Source organism: Cydia strobilella, chromosome Z (genome assembly GCF_947568885.1).
Source record: "Cydia strobilella chromosome Z, ilCydStro3.1, whole genome shotgun sequence".
Classification (NCBI taxonomy): Eukaryota; Metazoa; Arthropoda; class Insecta; order Lepidoptera; family Tortricidae; genus Cydia; species Cydia strobilella.
In genome coordinates, this window is record NC_086068.1 from 39,898,732 (window position 1) to 39,919,796 (window position 21,065).

The 21,065-nt window shown below is 38.8% G+C and overlaps 2 protein-coding genes across 2 annotated transcripts in view; one reads left to right on the forward strand and one right to left on the reverse strand.

Moving 5' to 3' along the window:
• Nucleotides 1-20,140, forward strand: part of LOC134754822 (importin-5) — a 50,369-nt gene extending 30,229 nt beyond the window's left edge. Inside the window, exon 18 of the mRNA XM_063691241.1 lies at nt 18,493-20,140. Coding sequence (XP_063547311.1) covers nt 18,493-18,588 — 96 coding nt within the window. The 3' untranslated portion in view covers nt 18,589-20,140. The remainder of the gene's footprint in view (nt 1-18,492) is intronic.
• Nucleotides 10,379-12,214, reverse strand: LOC134754858 (uncharacterized). Its single transcript, XM_063691303.1, has one exon. It carries the CDS (start codon nt 12,123-12,125, stop codon nt 10,512-10,514), a length of 1,614 nt encoding a protein of 537 aa, XP_063547373.1. The 5' UTR covers nt 12,126-12,214; the 3' UTR covers nt 10,379-10,511.
• Nucleotides 20,141-21,065: the final 925 nt, after the last annotated feature.

A 21,065-nucleotide genomic window follows, 5' to 3' on the forward strand; every position in this document is an offset into this window, starting at 1 on the left:
AAATGTCAAATAACTTCGCTACTCAGATGCTGCGCAATGTCGATATTTATATCGATAAAGTTAAAGTTACGATATTTCAAGTTTGATGTTTTGTAGTTCGGTAATAAATTATTATTTTAGACACGTTTCTAATTATTATTTGGGATAATCAATGTCTTAGTAAATATGGCAGCTCTGGTCATCAAGCACTAAGTTAAGTCGGGGTCATTTCATGGCAACCTTTCAAACCTTCGTATTCCTTTACATACGTTTTTGTTTTTTACACCCATCATATTTTCATCGTTAATATAATTAGACTAGGTACTTAATGCACTTATGCGTACAATGCATGCAATGTGCCATGAATAAACGTTTTATATTTTCTATTTCTTTATTATTAATTATTGTAGGTTACCACAAGATGCCGATATTAAAAATAAATGGATCAATGCTACTGGGCAAGAAAATTAGTTTCCGCAAAAATATAGCACCATTTGCTAGGAGCATTTCTTAGAGAAAGATTTCTGGGGATAAAATTGCCATACATCTCATCTAGCGTCCACACGCCTAAAACTTAGTTACTAATTTAGTAATTATTAGTGACATTCGGGCTCACTTAATTAATAAAAAGTGTTCCGTACCACGCAAACTAGCGTTAAATATTGGAATTTTGCCGCCCCCATTCCTGATTTGATAGGTCACAATCTTACAATCAAATCAAGTGGGATCGATGAGCCAGTTTCATGTATGCTTTCACACCATACAATTAATTTGACAATTTAATCAGGTTGTCCCGTCTAGATTGGCCTTAAATGCTGCTACAAGTAAATATATTGTTAAAGACGAATACTTACCTATGTAAGTAATTGCAGATTTGTGATCACAAAATAACAGCAATACCGAGTTAATAGACCTTTAAAGAACTATGATTTTATCTGTTTGACTTTAAGATATATTTAATGTTCACATTAACAACCTAGTTGGTCAATTAATAAGAAACAAATTTCTAGTTAGATATTTGTTGTACTGTACTACATATTATTTTTCATACAATCACGATTATCACTACCTATATTATAATCATAAATAAAGTATCATCTAAATGTGTTAAAACATACGGTAATGAAATATCAATACCTAACTGAACACACAAATATCGATAAAACACTCCGATTACACTGTCCCCTCCCTATATCGTCGAATGGAAAGAAGTTCCAACGGTTAGCTACTCGCAGGCGTGTAGAGGTCTCGAAAACACCAGTGTAACGTGACCGTGAGATCCGTAACAAACCATGCGTAATTAGACCTTACTTATACTGGTTTTTTAGCCCTTTTCTCGCCTGTAATAAGTAAGTGATTTTAAAATTATATAAAATAACGCCATCTGGTGTTGAGTAGTTGTATTAGGTGAACGTTGAGCGAGCTTTTGTGAGATGAATGAGATAATGAAAGAGTCGTATGTCATATAGCTTTGACATTATATTTTAAACCGTCACTCATGTAGCCTACAGTTGATATTCGTTCGAGAAATGTCCATCGGTAATAACTTTTTGGTATGGAAAGTTGCTACGAATCAGAGCAATTTTGTAAGTGTGTGACGTATTTTAACGTGGCTATGAATGTGTGAGTTTAGCGACACTGGTTTTCATACTAAATAGGAGTCATTTCACATCCACTAGTTTATTAATTCGTGGTACGAACGAAACAAACGCCTGACGATCGAGCACAGGTCCGTCCCCTAAGCGCGCTCGGCGGAGACTGAGCGCGCAGCGTCGGTGCAGCGTGATTTATACGTCTTTAAAAATATTTAAATTTACGGGAAAATAGGTCCTATAGTTATGATTTTTTTTTATGGGTTCACATAAAGTTATAGGTATTTTATCAATCTTTTTAAATGAATCTTTGATCTTCAATCATTTCAGCCCCTCGTACAAGATATGGTGAATTGAATTGTAATCATTCATGTACCAAATGATTCTTGTTTACTGCAAAATTGGCAACCGAAACGACACTTCTCACTGCAAATTTTGAAAAATACTTCCAGGAAAACTCATTTATTTTAGGTTTTAAAATAGAAAATGAAAACTTTTACTATTTCAGTCGCTAGTTTAGGAAATGATTATTTAAGAACGTTAACAGTTTTTGAATAAATACTAATAGTTACGTCGTAATGTTGAATGAAAAAGGAAGCATTTTGCAAAATACGCTCGTTTGTTGGAATCATCAATGGCCTTAAAGTCTATTGCAGACTATAGAAACAGTGTCAGGTAGGGCGACAACATTTTCCATGGCTGTGCAGGCCAATACGGGAGCGGCAAACACGCCTACAAGCCTGGCAGGTGTACTGTGCCCGTGGCGAACAGACATCGCTTTGATGACGCTTGGCTCGCTTACTAGCGAGTGTCTTAAACCAAGCGCCATCGTGGATTTTACGGCCGTCGAACACCAGTTTGCGCCACTTGTCTCTGTTCTCGGCAAGCTCCTCCCAATTATGAACCGGTATGTTGAAGCCGTGCATGTCCCGCTTGGCGCAGTCCTTATGCCGTAGCATCGGCCGACCGACGCTTCTCCTGGCATCAGCTATGGCGCCAAGCAAAACACGCCGCGGCAGACGAGAAGGTTGCATTCGATGCACATGCCCCAGCCAGCGTCAGCGTCTCTGCTTTAGCAGCGCAAAGAGACTGGGCAGCTGTGCAATCTTAAGCACCCTCTCGTTTGTTACCTTGTCCTTCCAGTTAATGTTCAAAATGTTCCGGATGCAGCGCATGTGGAAAGCGTTAAGACGACGTTCGTGCTTGGCATACGATGTCCAGGTCTCAGCCCCGTACAAGAGTACGCTCAGGATGCACGTTTGATACACGACCATTTTGGTTTTCCTGGTTAGATGTTTATTTTGCCATACTCTTGCACTCAACTTCCCGAACATCGTCGCTGCTTTTCCGATCCGAACGTCGATTTCTGCATCCGGTGAGAGATTGCTTGTCACCGTCGACCCGAGGTAGCAAAACTTGTCGACTGACTCCAGCGGGACGCCGTCCAACAAGATTTTCGGTATTTCCGCACACCCTTGAGCCAGCACGACAGTTTTCCGGGGATTTATGGACATTAAAAACAGTGCACAAGCACGTGAAAACTTGTCCATAATGGTCTGAAGCTCAAGCTGTGATGTGGCGATAAAGGCTGCGTCGTCAGCAAACAGCAAACTGTCAACGAATAAATCGTCTCGTTTTTGCTTAGATTTGAGTAGTGACACATTGTAAAGTTTCCCGTCAGCTCTCGTATGAAGATGGACACCCTGTTGGTCGTCACCGAAAGCAGTTTTTAGCAGTAACGAGAAGAATATACCAAACAGGGTAGGCGCCAGTACGCAGCCTTGCCGAACACCTCTACGCATAAAGAACGGGTCAGACACGGTACCGTCGAACACTACTGCACCTTGCATACCCTCATGAAACGACTTCACAAGTCTCAACAACTTTGGTGGGCATCCAATGTGCTCCAGTACGGAATAAAGCCCTTCCCTGCTGACGGTGTCGAAGGCCTTATTCAGGTCAACGAACGCAACAACAAGAGGTGTTCTCTGCTCTCTACACTTTTCTTGAATCTGCCGAAGTATAAAGATCATATCCGTTGTCGAACGCTGGGCACGGAATCCACATTGACTTTCGGGATATACGCGATTGGCAAGTTGCTGTAGCCTCGAAAGTACTACCCGACCGAACAATTTGCCAACGATACTAAGGAGGGAAATGCCCCGGTAATTGTTGCAATCACCGCGGTCTCCCTTGCCTTTGTACAACGTGACGATGTTAGCATCGCGCATATCCTGTGGGAATACTCCTTCTTCCCAGCATTTCCACAACAGACTATGCAGAATTGGACCCATACACTCGAGCTTTATGATGTCGGCTTGGGTGCCATCACTGCCGGGACTCTTTCCGCGTTTCAGTTGTTTTACAGCATTATGAAACTCCTCTATAGAAGGTGGCGCATCTAGTTCGATCCAGGTTGCTAGATTTGGCGTGTGTACTAAGGCCTCTGAGTCATTGGGTTCGAATAGAGTTCGGTGTAATGTTCCACCCATCGTCCGAGTTGACGGCAGCTATCAGTTATGATAGTACCGTCCGCTTCTTTAAGAGGGGCTGTTTTCTTAGGCACAGGACCTAGAACCTGCTTGATACCCGAGTAAACACCGCTGAAGCTACCGGCGTCAACGCACTTTGAATATTTGTGCACACATTCGTCCAGTACACATTTGCAAAGAAACCAGGCTACCTGACGAAGGCTCACTGCGCGAGGCACAATACACGTTCTTCAGGAGGGGTAAGGGGGTTGATGCTGTTCGTGAGCACGGTGTTGGCTTCGCCGTTCGCAATGATTTGCTCAAAGCAATCGAAAAGCCTCATGGCGTCTCGGAACGTATCATGGTGTTGCGAGTTAACACAACCAGCGGCTACATTACAGTCATCTCCGCGTACGCTCCAACACTAACATCTGCAGACGAGACCAAGGACCGATTTTACGATCAGCTCCATGAAACAGTGCGCGGTGTAAAATCTTCCGATCGCCTGTATATTCTAGGTGACTTTAACGCCAGAGTCGGTCAAGACCGTGATGCGTGGCTGGACTGTATCGGTGTACATGGTATTGGCAAACAAAACGAAAATGGTCAGCGTCTGCTTGAGTTTTGTTCTAGAAACCTACTGTGCGTCACCAATACATATTTTAAGGGCAAAGCATCTCGCAAAGTTTCATGAAAACACCCTCGCTCGGGTCATTGGCATCAGCTGGATATGATCCTCTCCAGAAAGAGAGACCTCCGTGAGACACTCCACACCAGAACCTTTCACAGTGCAGAATGTGACACCGATCACTCCTTGGTTGTGGCGCGCGTTGCCTTCACTCAGAAGAAAATCCATTCGTCCAGACCTGGTAAGAAAAAAGTCAATATTCTGAATACCAGGAATGACGAGATGGTCAGTGATTTTGGGAAGCTGGTGGAGCGCGCCCAGTCAACCTGGAGTGTGAATGCACAAGTTGACGGCATGTGGAGGAGTGTCAGAACGCTATTGACGGACACAGCTTGCTCAGTTTTCGTTTACCAGGAAACTAAAACCCAGGATTGGTTCGCTGAAAACTCAGAGCATTTAAAACCTCTGCTTGACTCCAAGCGTGAAGCTGCATTGAAATATCGCATGAAGCCCACTCTCGAAACAAGGGAAGACCTTAAAAATGCCACGTCAACCCTACAGCGAAATGCACGACACTTTGTTGGAATAAGGCCTGTTAATATTAAAACAGTTAGTATTGTGTGTTGCATCTGTCATACTGCCGGCCGCCCCTCGCCCCGGCCGCGGGCGGCGCGGCGGGCGGGCCGGCCGGGCCGCGCACCGCGCAGGCAAGCGGGCGCGCCGGTGCCCGCCAGTCCGACCAATTAAAGAAGGCTCCCTTTCCATGCATATTATTAGCAATCAGTTACCTTCTTAACTCAGTCGGATAATATAATGAAAAAGCACGAGTGGAATAATACACTGAAAGAGCACGCGTGTTTAATATCTAGGATTATGAGCCAAAAATCGGTGGAATAAAAACGTCGTTTTGAGCAAGTGTGTTGAAAATTATTTAATAATCTTATAATGAACGCCTAGACCGTACGTTTTGTTTATATGACCTTGACGTCACTAGGGACGCCATGACACACAAGCGTTTTGGAGCGAATTTAAAATCTAAAAACTAAAATGTAGTTTTTTCCTACTAAACCTTTATTAAATGCAGAAATATGTTATTCATAGTAAATAATTTATGTTTCTTAACATTATAGGACAGTTTTTCAAAATCTGTCATCATGCCTATACTTAATTTACGAAGGCTGGTATTTGCTTGTAATTTCATACAAAATTAACGGGAACGCTACTGTAAAATTCAATAAATTCTGTCAAAATACATAAAGAATAATGGATATGTACGTTAGTAAAATTCTACTTTTATTTCTAGTACTCAGAGTTCATAGTTTTCTCTGTTTATCTAGAACTAGCTTTTGCCCGCGGCTTCGCCCGCGTGATTTAAGAATCTATGTCGTTTTGTCTAATGTATAGGGTGCGGGGGAGGCAGGGGAAGGAGATCTACGAAAATATGGTTTTATAATGACTTACAAAAGATAGTTTTTATGGTTCGTAGGTAGAATATATATATTTATGTATATATTTATTTTGCATTTTACATAGAATGGAAACCTAAACTTATAAGAAGCACAGACGCCCAACTTGCACTGGATGCAGGAAGTTTCCCGATGACTTACTCCTCCCGCCCCGTCCGTCCCGCCGCGCCGCCCGCACTCGCCTCTAATGATTGACGACGATTGAGATGACACCAAGTACAAATTTAAAAATCTATTAGGATAATGCGGGCCTCAAAAGCAAAAATAGAACCCTTATAGGATCACGTGTGGCTGTCTGTCAGTCCGTTTGTTACAACTGATTTGCTCCGAAACTACTGGACCGTTTGAATTGCAATTTGGCACAAATACGAGTACTTTCAAGAATTTTCATGACCACATTATTAAATTTCAAAATCGATGCCAGTTTCGTAATTAACGTCCGAAAAATAAAATAAAAAAACAAATGAAAACGTTAACCTGAAAATGAAGAAGGGCAGAACTAAACAAGCGGCGGCAGCAAACTAAACAAACTGTCCTCGGCGAGGGCTACATATTTGAGCCGTTCGGAGTCGAAACTCTGGGACCGTGGGGGCCCAGTGCGAAATTATTATTTAAAGACATTTCCGAGCGCCTCGTAGATGCCTCTGGTGACAGGAGGGCTGGCAGCTACTTCGGCCAGAGACTAAGTCTGGCCATCCAAAGAGGTAACGCTGCCAGTCTTCTGGGCACCATAACACATGATAGCGACCTGGGAAGCATTTTTTATTTATAAGTTTGTTTTAAGTTTTAGTTTCGTTTTATATTAGTTAGTTTATTTAGTTTTTTTTTTTAATTTCCAAACACCTACTCGAAGACATATAATTATAATGCAAAAATAAGTAAAAACCGTAATAATTTCATTTCATTTCTTTAAAAAAAAGGTTTCCGGTTTGGCACCGCCTTCAAAAACTGTCATTACCCGGATGATTATTAATTGGCATATTATTAGGTATTAATTACCTTACAGTACATATGGTGCTACTTTCTCGCACTAGTGCGTCAAATAGCACTTTTCGTGCATATGTCGAAAGTTTAAAGGGCCATATATGTACTGTAAAACGTTGTACGATACACGTGCGAATAGGTAATTCGCAACTCGTGTCGATTTAAAACACTCCCTGCGGTCGTGTTTTAATTTATCGCCACTCGTTTCGAATTTCCTCTTTTCCGCACTTGTATCGTAAATAACTATTTTAATACAGTTGCTCAAAAAGTGCTACGTTTAGCGTGCGGAAAGTTTTTTTTTCGCGAACTAGTGCTTTTTACTTTTCCAATTTTTTTTTAATTTATACTTGTTCCAATTCATGACTACTTAATGATGAGTTTATTAGTTTCCTTTAAACGTCGTAATCAACATAAAAACCTACTGTTAATGTAAGAATACGAAAAAATATACATATTTCATATTTTATTACTTACCTCTTCATCAATATAACACATTTATTTTCTAATATTGAATATTGAAAAACCGTTCTTAATAAGTTGTCTGAATGGAACTGAACGCCTGTCAAAGAAGAGGCTTTTTTTCTTACTGCAAGCATGTTTCAAGTTTCCAAAGGCAACATTCGATATTGTTTTTATAAATCAAAGAGGATATAATAGGATAGAGCGGTACTGTCATAGTAAATTTTGTAACCACAGTAAATTCACTGCCATCTAAAAATAAAAATATCAAAAAATGTATTTATAAATAAATTCTTTTTTATTAGCATTTATTATATTAATTATTTTTATATGATTTTGACCCATGTTCTTTTTACTGATATGCGTTAAAATTGTTAAATAACAAACGAAACCGTGAACGCCATCTATACGAGAGTAGGCTAAAGGTAGTGGCGCCATCTGATCGAGAATCAAATTTTCTTGATTTTCGAGGCACGTTTTTTCCTTAGACTGTATCCATCTATTACGGAGTTATATATCTATCTTTGTTATAAATATACGATCGTAAATAACGATACTTGGGTAATAATAGTACAATGTTTTATATTTACAATTGTGTCTGTCTTATAGAAAATGTATTTGAAAAAAAAAAACTTATTGAAGTGGGTTCAATAATAATGCCAAAATCTATTCTAGTCGAATAAAAGCTAAAAAAAAAGCAAACAGTTTGAAAACCTCGTCCCGAGTCTTAAGAGATATCTCGGTACTCGTGAAGTAATGACTAATGACATACTTTACGCACTAGCATCGAAGTGTACTATTACAGTACATATGGTGCTACTTTCTCGCACTAGTGCGTAAAGTGCACTTTTTGTGCATATGTCGAAAGTTTAAAGGGCCATATGTACTGTAAAACGTTGCGAACAACGTACGATACATGTGCGAATAGGTAATTCGCAACTCGTGTCGATTTAAAACACTCCCTGCGGTCGTTTTCGCACTTGTATCGAAAATAACTATTTTGGCAGAAATTTGCTTTACCTGGACAAGGATAGGGTCGGGGTATATAAAAACTACTTTGTGCTTTTCAGTGAGTTGGTTTTTTGTAGGCGGTTCCTTTTTTTTAATGAATGAAATGTGCAGGTGGGTCAAACAAAATTGAATACAGAGTACATAAAGTTCGCAATGACCTGCGTTCACGAATTGGGAGCCATTGGAGTTTACGGCGAAAAGCCTCTGCATGACATAGTCATATTTGCGGAGGTTAAAGATGAATCTGATGCAATTGTTAAGGAGACGATCAAGTTAGGACAGCGAGGCTTGTGTAATGTTAGTGCCACACACATCAGCGTAGTCAATGATTGGTAATATTAGGGACTGAACAAATAAAACTTTTAATAAAGATTTAGTTTACCTAGACACTCCCACTACCAGTCCCAGTCTCAGTCCTACTCCGACTGACTCCGACTCCTACTCCCACTGCCACTCGCACTCGCACCCCCACACCAATCCCACTACCACTACTCACGCCCACAACATTTCATCTAAATCGGTTTCAGCAAATCAAATTTGACGTTAGGTATACCGATAGCAGCGCCACCTACCGGATCCAAATGGTTTTTCAAACCATGCATGTATACCCTAACCTTCTCCAGAATGTAACAAACACTTTTCTGAAAACCGCATCAAAATCGGTTCAGCTAAACGCGAGATAATCGCGAACAAACTTACAAACAAACGGGTCAAACTGAGAACCTCCTTTTTTTAAGGCTGTTAAAAAACCATAAAAACGACACCCATATTGATATTTAGACATTTCAATTCAAATCAATTTATTTATTTCGCTTGAACATAAACAGTTGTTATGGTTACATGTCATTGGGATGTTATAGGTACATAGTGTAGCTATTAAGTGTTACATGCATGTATGGTCTACCACAATATGGCATGCAAAATCTTAGACTAACTTAAAATAATAATCTAATTACAATTAAAATGTCAAGTTATCAAAATATTCATTCAGATTATAAAATGGTCTTATTAGTAGAAATGATTTTAATTTCTTGGAGTAGTCAATAATATTATCACATTGCCTAATGTCCTCATTTAAAAAATTATAAATTTTAATTCCCATGTATTCCAGACTACTTTTGAAATGTGAATAATTTTTAGATTCTGGTAATTGTATGCAGGGACCGGACAACCCTTTCCGCGATAAAACCCTTTCAATGGGCGACACTTAAACACGGCTAACACATTGAAAGACTTTCCCTTTTGAACTGCAAGTCCATTCATACCCTTACCTTTGACTAACCCTTACCGAAAAGCTAACCAAAAATAAGGCTAGCTCTTAATAAGGGTTACCCTTATCTTTAAGCGCTTTTTATAAAGGTTTCCCTTTGCGTGAAAGAGACAGGATTAGTATATATCTACGGTAGTGTATGAAAAGGAAAGAAAATACGTGCCTAGTCAAAAAACGTCGCCGCCGACGATCGCTCGGATTCGAAGTAATGTGTGCTTTATGAACAAGGACTTAAATTAGCACGCTTATATGCTAAAAGGGAAGCCCTTTATAAGGCTAACCCTTATAAGCAATATGCAAGGTGTTGGTGAGCGGATGATAAGGGTTTTGTAAGGGTATTTGGTAGGATGGTCCTTATATGGCAAAAAAAAATTTTTTTTCGATTTTTTAACGGGGCACCATTTCTTTTGATTATTTAACATTAAAATAGGTAAGAGTATTTTTTTCATAATTTTTGGACAATAATTAGAGGTCGCTACCGCAGCTTGAACTTTGTGAAATAAAATTAAACAAACGTATTACATGCAAAATCAGATTTATTGTAAAAAAAACTCTGAAGTGTTAAAGATTGCAGTTATAATCTCTAAAATGGACATCTGAATCAACTACACAATCAGGTATCCATAACACAACAACAACATAAATAACAAATTACGATAAAAGGGTGGATTTCTGGGCGTTGGGGTACTTTTTTCGGAATTGTTTTACTACTAAAAGCAAATACTGTTTTTGGTCTTCATTAGTTGTTAATAGCTTATTGTATTCCTCCATCAATGCCACTCCGCGTTCTGCGATGTCATTTACCACCCGCATGGATTGTACTATTTTTTTTGCCGCTTTAAAGTCTTCGTCACCTTCCCAATTTTCAACATCTTTGTTAAAAAACCGTGATGAAATGCCAAGTATTTGGAAGAACCTTAAAGAGTTACTTGTCACAAAGTCTTCAATATCTTTTTCCATGATATGTTTGGCGTCTAGGCTTATTCTTTTGGGACAATACTCCAGCCCTTCATTTTTTAGTGCCATCACCATTTTTTTCTTTACTTCAATCGGAAGCTTGTCGTCGAAAAATGCAAATGAAACAAGTTCTTCACTTAGGTACCATAAATGACCTAAAACCTTTTTCAAAGCAACGTTGGCCATCGCCAGATTAATATTTTTAAATGTTATGAGGTCTTTCAGCAGGTTCAAATCATTTCGTGGTGCACATTGCCCAGCAGGTGCTTCGAACCAATACTTCACGTATATGACGGCAGTAAAAGTACAAATATCTTTTACTGCTTTTTCTTCTCTTTTGGTCATTTTAAATTGATGCCGAAACATAAATAATTTGAAGCAGTACATCGCTTTTGCCATCCAACGAGCACGGTGAAGGCCTGCAGGCATTCTGAATGCGACTCCACTGTCGGGAATACCTCCCAAATAAATGATTGTGAGATTTAATAGCTCTCTGTAATCATCACGCGGTTGGTATTCACGCAATTGATCCTGTGCGAAAGAAATCATTCCTGAAGAGATATTTTCAACATATTTGGCAGACTCGGGATCAGAAATAACATTCTTGTAATCCTTAGGATTAATATGGGTCCAATTCTTTTTGAACCTTTTAAATAACAAAACTTCTGGGCCACTAGATGGACCAAGGGCTTGATTTGCGATGGCTTCTAACATAATTTCCATTATGTGATGGCGACAGGCGAGCCAAAGCATATCTTTCTCCATTTTTTGTTCTAAAATAACGCAGCATCCGTTTCGCAGTCCAGTGTTAACTGCCGTTGTGTCAAAGCATAAGCATTTAACTTTGTCACTTAATCCCCATGTCTGTACTGTTTCATGAACAGCAGAGGCACATGCTTCACCGGTTCCGCGTTCAAGTTTAGGAACTGCCAACAGCTGATCTACTCCATGCCCAGACACTAATATTGGTAAGCGATCCACCGTTTCATGTCCTGTTATATCTTCAATAAGTTTACCATCCCAGTGTATTGTTAAGGGCAAATCGGGCTTAAATTCTTTTTTTAGACACTCTGCTATGACTTTACGATGCTTTATCCGCTGCCGGCGAATCGAAGAACGATTAATGTTGAACTTTTGAGGTTCTGTACAAGTTTTTTTTAAAACAGATGCTAAGACGATAGTGGCTTTCCTGTCAGTTAATTTAGCGGCATCAAGACTCGCCGCTACGTGGGGATCAATCAAAAGCTTTCTTCCTCGCTTTTGTGGTGGCGGTGTTGGAAGTGTTGAGGGCCCTGCTTCGTCGTTCATGTCAGGTGTTGGCGTGGGATTTTCACTGCTAGATGTAGATGAAAAGTTATGTATTCCTCGCAGAGCATGAATTTTTTGTTCTTCGCGTTTGCGGCGTTTTTTTTAGGTTTGCTTCTTTCTTTAAATTTTGAGCCTCTTTCTGTAAACTTTTTTTGTCCACTGTAGTCATAATGCCTGCCCGATTAACGCGTTGTTGCAGTAAGAATTGTTTATCTTCTTCGATAGTCATCATATCTAAGGCTTTCGCGTGCGCAATGTCGAATAATTGTTCTATTTGGTTTAGCCATTCTTGTTCTTTTTTTTCTGTTACAGCGGAGCGTTTTGAAGCATTTTCTTTATTTTTTTTAAGTTTCTGCCACTCTTTAAAGTGGTATTCAATTTTGGCTATTACATGTTTCTTTAATCTTGTTGGTATTGCAGCTTTTTCCCATATGGTCAAGACGGAATGGGCGGTCGCCGTCGCAGACTCTCTTATAGTTTTTTTTTCATCGGTTTTAAAGTGAAAAAACAAACTTAGCACTTCACGTATTGACGGCAATTTTGTTTGCTTCAAACTTGGTGTTAACTGGCCTATAAGCCAGATGTTAGTTGTATTTCGCGTTGAGACGCGTATTCCACTGCTTGTAGACGCCATTACAATACTTCACAACGATACGCTTGAGGATTACGTGCAGACTCTCACAATAACGAAAATGGACTGAAGATCGTCCCACGCGGTCGCATCGCGGGGGTGTGAGAGGGGGGTGGAGGACGCGTCAGTGCATCGCTAGTAGGCAACGGCACTTGATTTCATTTAACAAGTCAAAATTTTATAACAAAAACGCACGAATAAATAGTTGGCTCGATTCATAAAATTGTTATATTTTTTTACATTTTTTAAAACTTTGACCTTCGGTAGCGACCTCTAAAACTAAATAAAAAAAATTAAAAAAAATTGTGTGGAAATAACTCATGCTAAATAACAATTTAAAGAGGTGCCCCATTCACTTTTCAGAAATCGAGAAATAAGGACCACCCTAGTATTTGGGCTACCGATTACTCAAATGTGGTAGCTTTATATAAGGGTTTTTAAAACCAAAACAAAGGGTTTCGTCTGGCAAAGGGTATGGTGAGTTAAGCCTTATGCAATACCCTTATAAAACCCCGATAAGGGATAGCGGGCCGGTCCCTGATTGTATGTCAAATTTATGTCTTAATCTAGGGTGTCTATTTTTGTTTTTACATGCAAGTCGGGTCTTATTTTTATAACCAAAAATACAGACTTAAGTATATGTAAAGCGATATCACTGTCAATATTTTATGCTTCACAAATAGAGGACGGCAATGTTCAAGTGGCTTCGCCTTATCAATATATCTCACAGCCTTTTTTTGTAAATAGTCATACTTGTAAGGCAGTTTCACCCCTTAGGAACAGAGATGGCGCCACTTCTTTAAAAAATATTTCAAAAAATTCTACAAACTAAACCAATGAACCGATTTAAATATTTAATATCTCAAATGATAGCTCATTATATACCTACATTACATTTAAAAAAATATATACTGAATACTTTTGACAAAAAACGGCATCTTAATTTTTTTTTTTCTCGATTGATAGTTTTTACTTGATTTCTCAAAAAAAATGTATGGAACATGAATAGTTTAATGCATGTATATATTACTGAATAAATAACAAGTATTATAAAAAAAACCCGACACCGATACCTCTCATACATTATGCATTATGCTGAGTTGGGTCCATTTCGTGATGCACACTTGATGCTCTCTTCTTTTCTTGCTGTTGTTGTCTGTACATGTTCGTACTTGTGTTGTGATCGTCACGAATAAATGTCTTTTATCTTTATCTTATCATACTTCACGAAATATGAAAGTTTAAATGTGAGTGTAAGTTTCTTCAAAATATATTTCAAAAAATTCTACAAGCTAAACTATTTGACCGATTTCAATGTTTAATATGTAAAATAAAAGCTCATTATATACATTACTTATAAAAAAATACTCAAAAAACATATACTGAATACTTTGGCAAAAAACGGCATCTTAAGTTTTTTTTTCTTACTCGATTGATAGTTTTTACTTGATTTCTTAAAAAATAATAATGGAACATGAATAGTTTAATACATGTTTATATTACTGAATAAATAACAAGTATTATAAAAAAAACCCGACACCGATACCTTTTATTCTTCACGAAATATTTAAGTTCAATTATGCACGCTCTTACAAATAAATTTATTTAAAAGAAATCTTCAACCGCAGTAAGTGCACTGATTTTAATATGAAATGTGTCATATGAAAAGAAATCACCCAATTTAGTTTAATAAATAAAAAATAAATAAATAAAACCTGAATAAAGTTTTTTCCTGGTGCTGAATTACAAAAAAATATAACAAAATAGAAATTATTTTTATTTAAAGTGACTACATTCGTAAACAAAAAACTTAAATGTCCTCTTCGGGTTCACCGGTAGATGTAGAACTGAAAAAGAAAACTCGTTTTGAAGGACTCGTACCATTCCAATACTACAAAACCACCGATCATACATGAACTGGTTGCTGTAGATTACTGTTGAATTATTTTGTGCCTGTAGATTACTGTTGAATTATTATTGTGCCTAGCTGATTACCATTAAACCTATAATTTTGTGCCAAACCTATAATCGGTGGTCAGCAACTCAGCATGCAAAATAACCCTGGATTGAAAATTACATTCTTACTTTTAATTTGTACAGCCACCTTTGCATGATTTACACTGGGCTGTGCATGGTAAGCTGACGCGACGACAGTCGACACCCACAACGCATAGTTTCGCAGCCAGATTTGGAGCCACAATGGTCCAAGAGGCTTAATTGCGACGAAATCGCTGTAACTGCCGACAATTCTGCAGTGCAACTCTCTTTTTCCTTAGTCCATCCCTAAGAAGATGTACATGGTATGGAAACTTCTGGTTCCAGAGGAGCGTTTCCCCATATATGGCCTGCTTGGTAAGCTGCTCGAAGGGCATGTTTATAGAGAGCAGCTGATGTAGGTGGCAGGCTTGTCACAAGCTTGTTTTTTGAAATTGTAACTATAGCAAAACAATAACACAAATCTAGGGTTACTTCATACTAAAATTAAAATATGTAGGTACACACCTAACAACTGACAAAATCAAAAACTTAAAAGTTGACGTACTCCTATTTTCCCGTCTTTTTATAGTGGCTAGAGAAAGGCAGCTTGATCTGAACGAATTCTTCCAGTACGAAAACCAAATTTGTCCACCTTCGTTGTCAGTCAACGGAGGGCTTCGTTCAGGCAACAAATCTCTCGGCCAATTTCAAAGCAGATGATTTGGCCGAGAAATTGGAACCTGCCTACCCTGCCACCTACATCATGCACTTCGAGCAGCTTACCAAGCGGGCCATATATGGGGAAACACTCTGAAACCAGAAGTTTCCATACCATGTCCATCTTCTTGGGGATGGACTAAGGAAAAAGAGAGTTGGATTCCAGAATGGTCGGCAGTTACAGCGATTTGGTCGCAATTAAGCCTCTTGGACCATTGTGGATGTAAATCTGGCTGCGAAACTATGCGTTGTGGGTGTCGTCGCGTCAGCTTACCATGCACAGCCCAGTGTAAATCATGCAAAGGTGGCTGTACAAATCAAAAAATAAGTTAATGTAGTTCTCAATTCAGGGTTATTTTGCATGCTGACCACTGATTATAGGTCTGGCACAAAATTATAGGTTTAATGGTAATCAGCTAGGCACAAATATAATTCAACAGTAATCTACAGCAACCAGTTCATGTATGATCTGTGATTTTGTAGTATTGAAATGGTACGAGTGCTTCAAAACGACTTTTCTTTTTCAGTTCTACATCTACCGAAGAGGACATTTAAGTTTTTGTTTACAAATGTAGTCACTTTAAATAAAAATAATTTCTATTTTATAAAATCAGTGCACTTACTGCGGTTGAAGATTTCTTTTAAATAAATTTATTTGTAAGAGGGTTTTTTTTATAATACTTGTTATTTCTTCTTCTTCCTCGCGTTATCCCGGCATTTTACCACGGCTCCTGGGAGCCTGGGGTCCGCTTGACAACTAATCCTAAGAATCGACGTAGGCACTAGTTTTTACGAAAGCGACTGCCATCTGACCTTTCAACCCAGAGGGGGAACTAGGCCTTGTTAGGATCAGTCCGGTTTCCTCACGATGTTTTCCTTCACCGAAAAGCGACTGATAAATATCAAATGATATTTCGTACATAAGTTCCGAAAAACTCATTGGTACGAGCCGGGGTTTGAACCCGCGACCTCCGGATTGAAAGTCGCACGCTCTTACCGCTAGGCCACCAGCCATTATAAACAATTAGTTATAGTTTGTTGTTACAGCGGCAACAGAAATACATCATCTGTGAAAATTTCATCTGTCTAGCTATCACGGCTGATGAGATACAGGCTGGTGACAGACGGACAGACAGACAGACAGCGGAGTCTTAGTTATAGGGTCCCGTTTTTACCCTTTGGGTACGGAACCCTAGAAATAACAAGGAATATGGCAAAAACAGTTTTGTTGCAAATAAATAATTTACGACACCATTTGTCTAGCCGGTCACTGTGCGAACTGATTGCCATGATGGCGACGCATCGTCATGCACTAACGGGATTCTGATGGTTGGTCAGTCGTGTCGCCATATAAAGCCGCTACCCCGTCTTACTCGTCTTGCCCCTCCCCTACATAAGATAGTGATTAGATACACCAAATAGGTGAAAAAACGCCTCAAGCGTAAAAGAAACCACCAAAAATCATTTTATGTCGCATTTCAAGCCTGATTTAGCTATGAATACTAATACCCCCTTATTCGTAAAACTTTTAGTTAAATTATGTTTTATCCTTTTCTTACAAATACATAAGTCAAAATGACAAACAAAGACAAACGATTCATACAGCTAATTCAATGACTATCAATCATATTAATCACATTATTTAATTTATTATAAATATATGTTATTAATAACGTAATAATATACAAATATAAGCATAGAGTAATAAATTAATAAGCCTGCAGTATTTGAAATGTCCGTAATATGTACAATTCCGAAATACGGGTACCACGGATATTGCGCCACAAAATCTCGTATGTCAAGGTGTTTCGGCAGAAAACGCCCTGGCAGACTTATATATTCCTGAAGAGAAGGTTCATATCTACCGACTGGAATTGGTTTCATGCTGGTATCAGATGGGTTAATTTAGGGGTCCCGATGGTCACCTTTGAGAGCGTATGCCAAGCACTTCCGGCAGGAATCATACTGGCAGATTTCGCTTTTCTGTATCTACCAGTAAATTTCTAACTGATGCCATAGCTATTATTGAATTATCAGATGGGTTAAATGACCCCCCCTTTTTCGCACCGGAAGTGGCTATCTTTTTTGTACTTTCGGCAAGTTCCGCCGTGGCAGACTATCAAATTCGGACTTAGCATCACTTTTATGGGAAACCATTGTGCATCTCATCGCGGTATCACGTTGGTTCGAAACTTTACTGCCGGCTCTCCAACCAATTGGTTTAGCTTGTAAAATTTTTTGAAATATTTTTTAAAGAAGTGGCGCCATCTCTGTTCCTAAGGGGTGAAACTTGCACTGCTGAGGGTCAAATCACTCAGTTTGGTCCCTTCTATCACTGTGCAAAGCGGCTTGCTTTTATCATGAAGTGCAGCATCCGGGAAAAAAATGGCCATAACAAGTATGACTAAAAATCAAAACAGGTTTCACATGGACACTGTTACCCCAGACCTCAAGGCCATATCGCATTAGGCTTTCAAAATAGATGAGCTAAAAAATTTAGAGAGGCTTTTCAGGTTGTAACAGACGGAGGCCAATTTTTTTCTTAGAAGTTCTATATGTGAGTGGACCAGCGCAATTGTGTGTCTAAATGTATACCTAAGAACTTAACATTATCTACTTTTGCTATCGGCTTTCAACCCCATTGCACCCCAACAGGGGAGATGGTTTTTTACGTCCTCCACATTGGATTTTAAAATCGTTGTTTTCGTAATCAGCGACCCGATAAACCATAGAAACAATACCCATGTTGATTTTCAGACTTTGTCACCACATTTCCCCCTTTTAGGGGTTGAATTAAAAAAAAAACCGGAATCACGTGTTTATTCATTTGTCGTTAGGAATACTCCTGTGGGGTTTCGAATAAAATAGTCTTAACTAATCTTGTTTTCCCATATAGACTTTGGACCCCCATTCCACCCCCTTGGGGGTAAATTATGAAAAATCCTTTCTTAGTGCACCCCTAGACCTTATAAGAAAGCTACGTGCAGCAAAAGCAGCCTGTATGTTCAGTATCTAATGTGATTGTGACTGATTTGTTTGCAGAGCAATGGTGATCTGTTCAACTCGTGCCTGGTGCAGCTGACCAATGAGCACAAGGAGGCGTTGCAGGTGGCGCTGTCGCACGTCCACGTCGCTTAGTTCCTCCTCCTCCTCCGTTTCACTATTTGTTTCTACTCGTACACCTACATTTGTTATGGCACGGACATGGGCTTGAATAAGTACCTTGCATAAGACGTTTTAAAGTAGACTAGCTGTAAGTAGCCGCTTGGGGTTTGGTCAGTCAAAGCCGGATGGAGGTTCCCTCTGGTCTGGGTGGATTTACAAAAATAATGTAACCTTAGACCACCCTAATACACTTAATCTTGCTACGCGATACTTTCATTTTTATTGCGACTTTTTTTTAATATGACAATAAGGTATAAATCGAAAATAAATGTACAAAGCCCTTATTCGTGCCAGACGCCTAGGTATGTACCTATGACTCATCACCGCGATCCTCTACCGCACTATTCGTATATTTTTTGTAGAGCACTCCGCCTTATCGTCATTTTCCGTAGCCTGTAACGCTGCCTTTGTGTCTGCCTTTTATCATTCATCATTTAAACATGTCATAATATATTGTTCCTTACATTAATCTGTTGAAAATCTTGTTTTTGTAATTGTCTGAACTACAAAGACGACAAAACTTATCTACAATATTATAGGAACGCAAACGTTTATACCTAATTACCACCTGGAAGTTTCTTCGATCTCGCGTTAAAAAAAATTTGGACTGTCATATAAATTACTGTGATATAGTTTTATATAAACGTTTAATTTCGACTTGCAGCCATTATTAATTATCTAACACATCTGAAAATACATTCGACGTACACTTCTTTTGTTAAGATACTTGCTTTTTTATATTTTTCGTATGTAATGTATTTTATAAGGACAGTTTTTGATGCAGAAATGGCTCTTATTTTCATAAATATGCAAACATTTGGCTACCATAAGGTAGCGGTTTTTGGCGATGGATTCTTTGTTGTGTAATAACTTTGACATGAATCTTGATTATAAAGAATTATTATAATTATAACCAATAAGTACAGTAGAACATCGGTAGCTTCTTATGCTGAGATAAATACCATTGATTGATGAATAAAACCGTACATCAACCGCTAAATTATATTTTTGTATTAGGTAGTATAACAGGCTGTGATAATTTTTGCAATTATGATACCTATCTTTGTTATTGAGATCTATTATTATAAAAGAATACATTTTTTTTTGTATTATCTCAGCATATAGCGTTCTAAGAAATCCGTTAGCTAATTACATAATTGTATTTAAAGTTTACATTCTCCTAGCTCTGCTATCGGCTTTCTACTGTGCCTGTTACACTGTTACAGGTGCGCCGGTTAGCTGATACGTGTCACGTGTACGGGTGTGGGCCGAGAACTACCTATGTAATAATTACAACCATTCATTTATTTTATTTGGCTAATGGCTAGTTGGGATACCGACTTCATTGCAGTACATTCTAAAGATCTAGCATAATAATAATTAATAATAGTAGTGACATGCGTGTGCATAAACTTTGGTAGTGTCTTCCCGGCCCGCGTCGCTGTTGCACGGAACGTCTCGGTTAAACAGTAAGCCTGCATATATTTGACATTTGTTTGATTAAAATTAAAAGTAATTGACATTTTACTATTGTTTAATTTTTTCCATCGATTCTTAACCTACTGTACCGCGGTGCATTTCAAGTACTACGTACTCGTGGGGAATAAGAGTAATCTCACGTCATGCTATCTGACCTGCTAGCATGAGTTGCGTTCTCGCGCGCAACTCCATACATCTAGCGCGACTTTAAGTATGGACTCGCGCGCGAGAACGCAACTTATGCTAGACCGCCTGGAAACCCCACATTGCGTTTAGGCACTTGTAAATAGTTGAGAATAATATCGCGAGTACTAATTTTTCCAGCCTCTCGTTTGCTGAAAAAGTGAATACCTATGCTCGAATCCGGTAGGGGTTGCTGGAACAGTGCTCCACAGCAACTCCAACTTCATTTGGCATCATTTTTAACCCCCGACACAAAAAGAGCGATGTTATTCTATACCTGTCTTTAGTTACCTTATGTGGCGCTAGAAGGTCCTATAAGGGTTCCGTGTTTTCCTTTTGAGGCATGGAACCCTAAAAATGCCTTCGAACGCGAATACTAGCGTCACAAATTGGTATTCTTGTGTCCGCACTTCCATTTTATCGGTAATGCCGGCTACACACGTAACTATAAATCATAACGATTAATCTGAGCAGTCCGATTTGCGCAGTTTTATCCACCGTGTGCATGACAAATCATTGTCGATTATCGTTCATCGGTGGCCTCGGTGGCACTTGTAATTTATATTAAATAAATCGTTGTAGATTGCGTTTGCACAGTTTTATCGTCACGCGTGAACGACTGGACCAATTGGCCTTTAGGAACAGAAAGTTGAATTCCTAAAATGTTGAAATATCAAAAAGTTGAATAATTTTAGTTTCGCAAAATGTTGAATTCTTATAATGTTGAAATATCAAAAAGTTGAATTCCCAAAAAGTTGAATAATTTTAGTTTCGCAAAATGTTGAAAT

Coding starts and splice junctions, on each gene's coding strand:
- LOC134754858 (XM_063691303.1), bottom strand. CDS start 12,125: ATGAACGACGAAGCAGGGCCCTCAACACTTCCAACACCGCCACCACAA.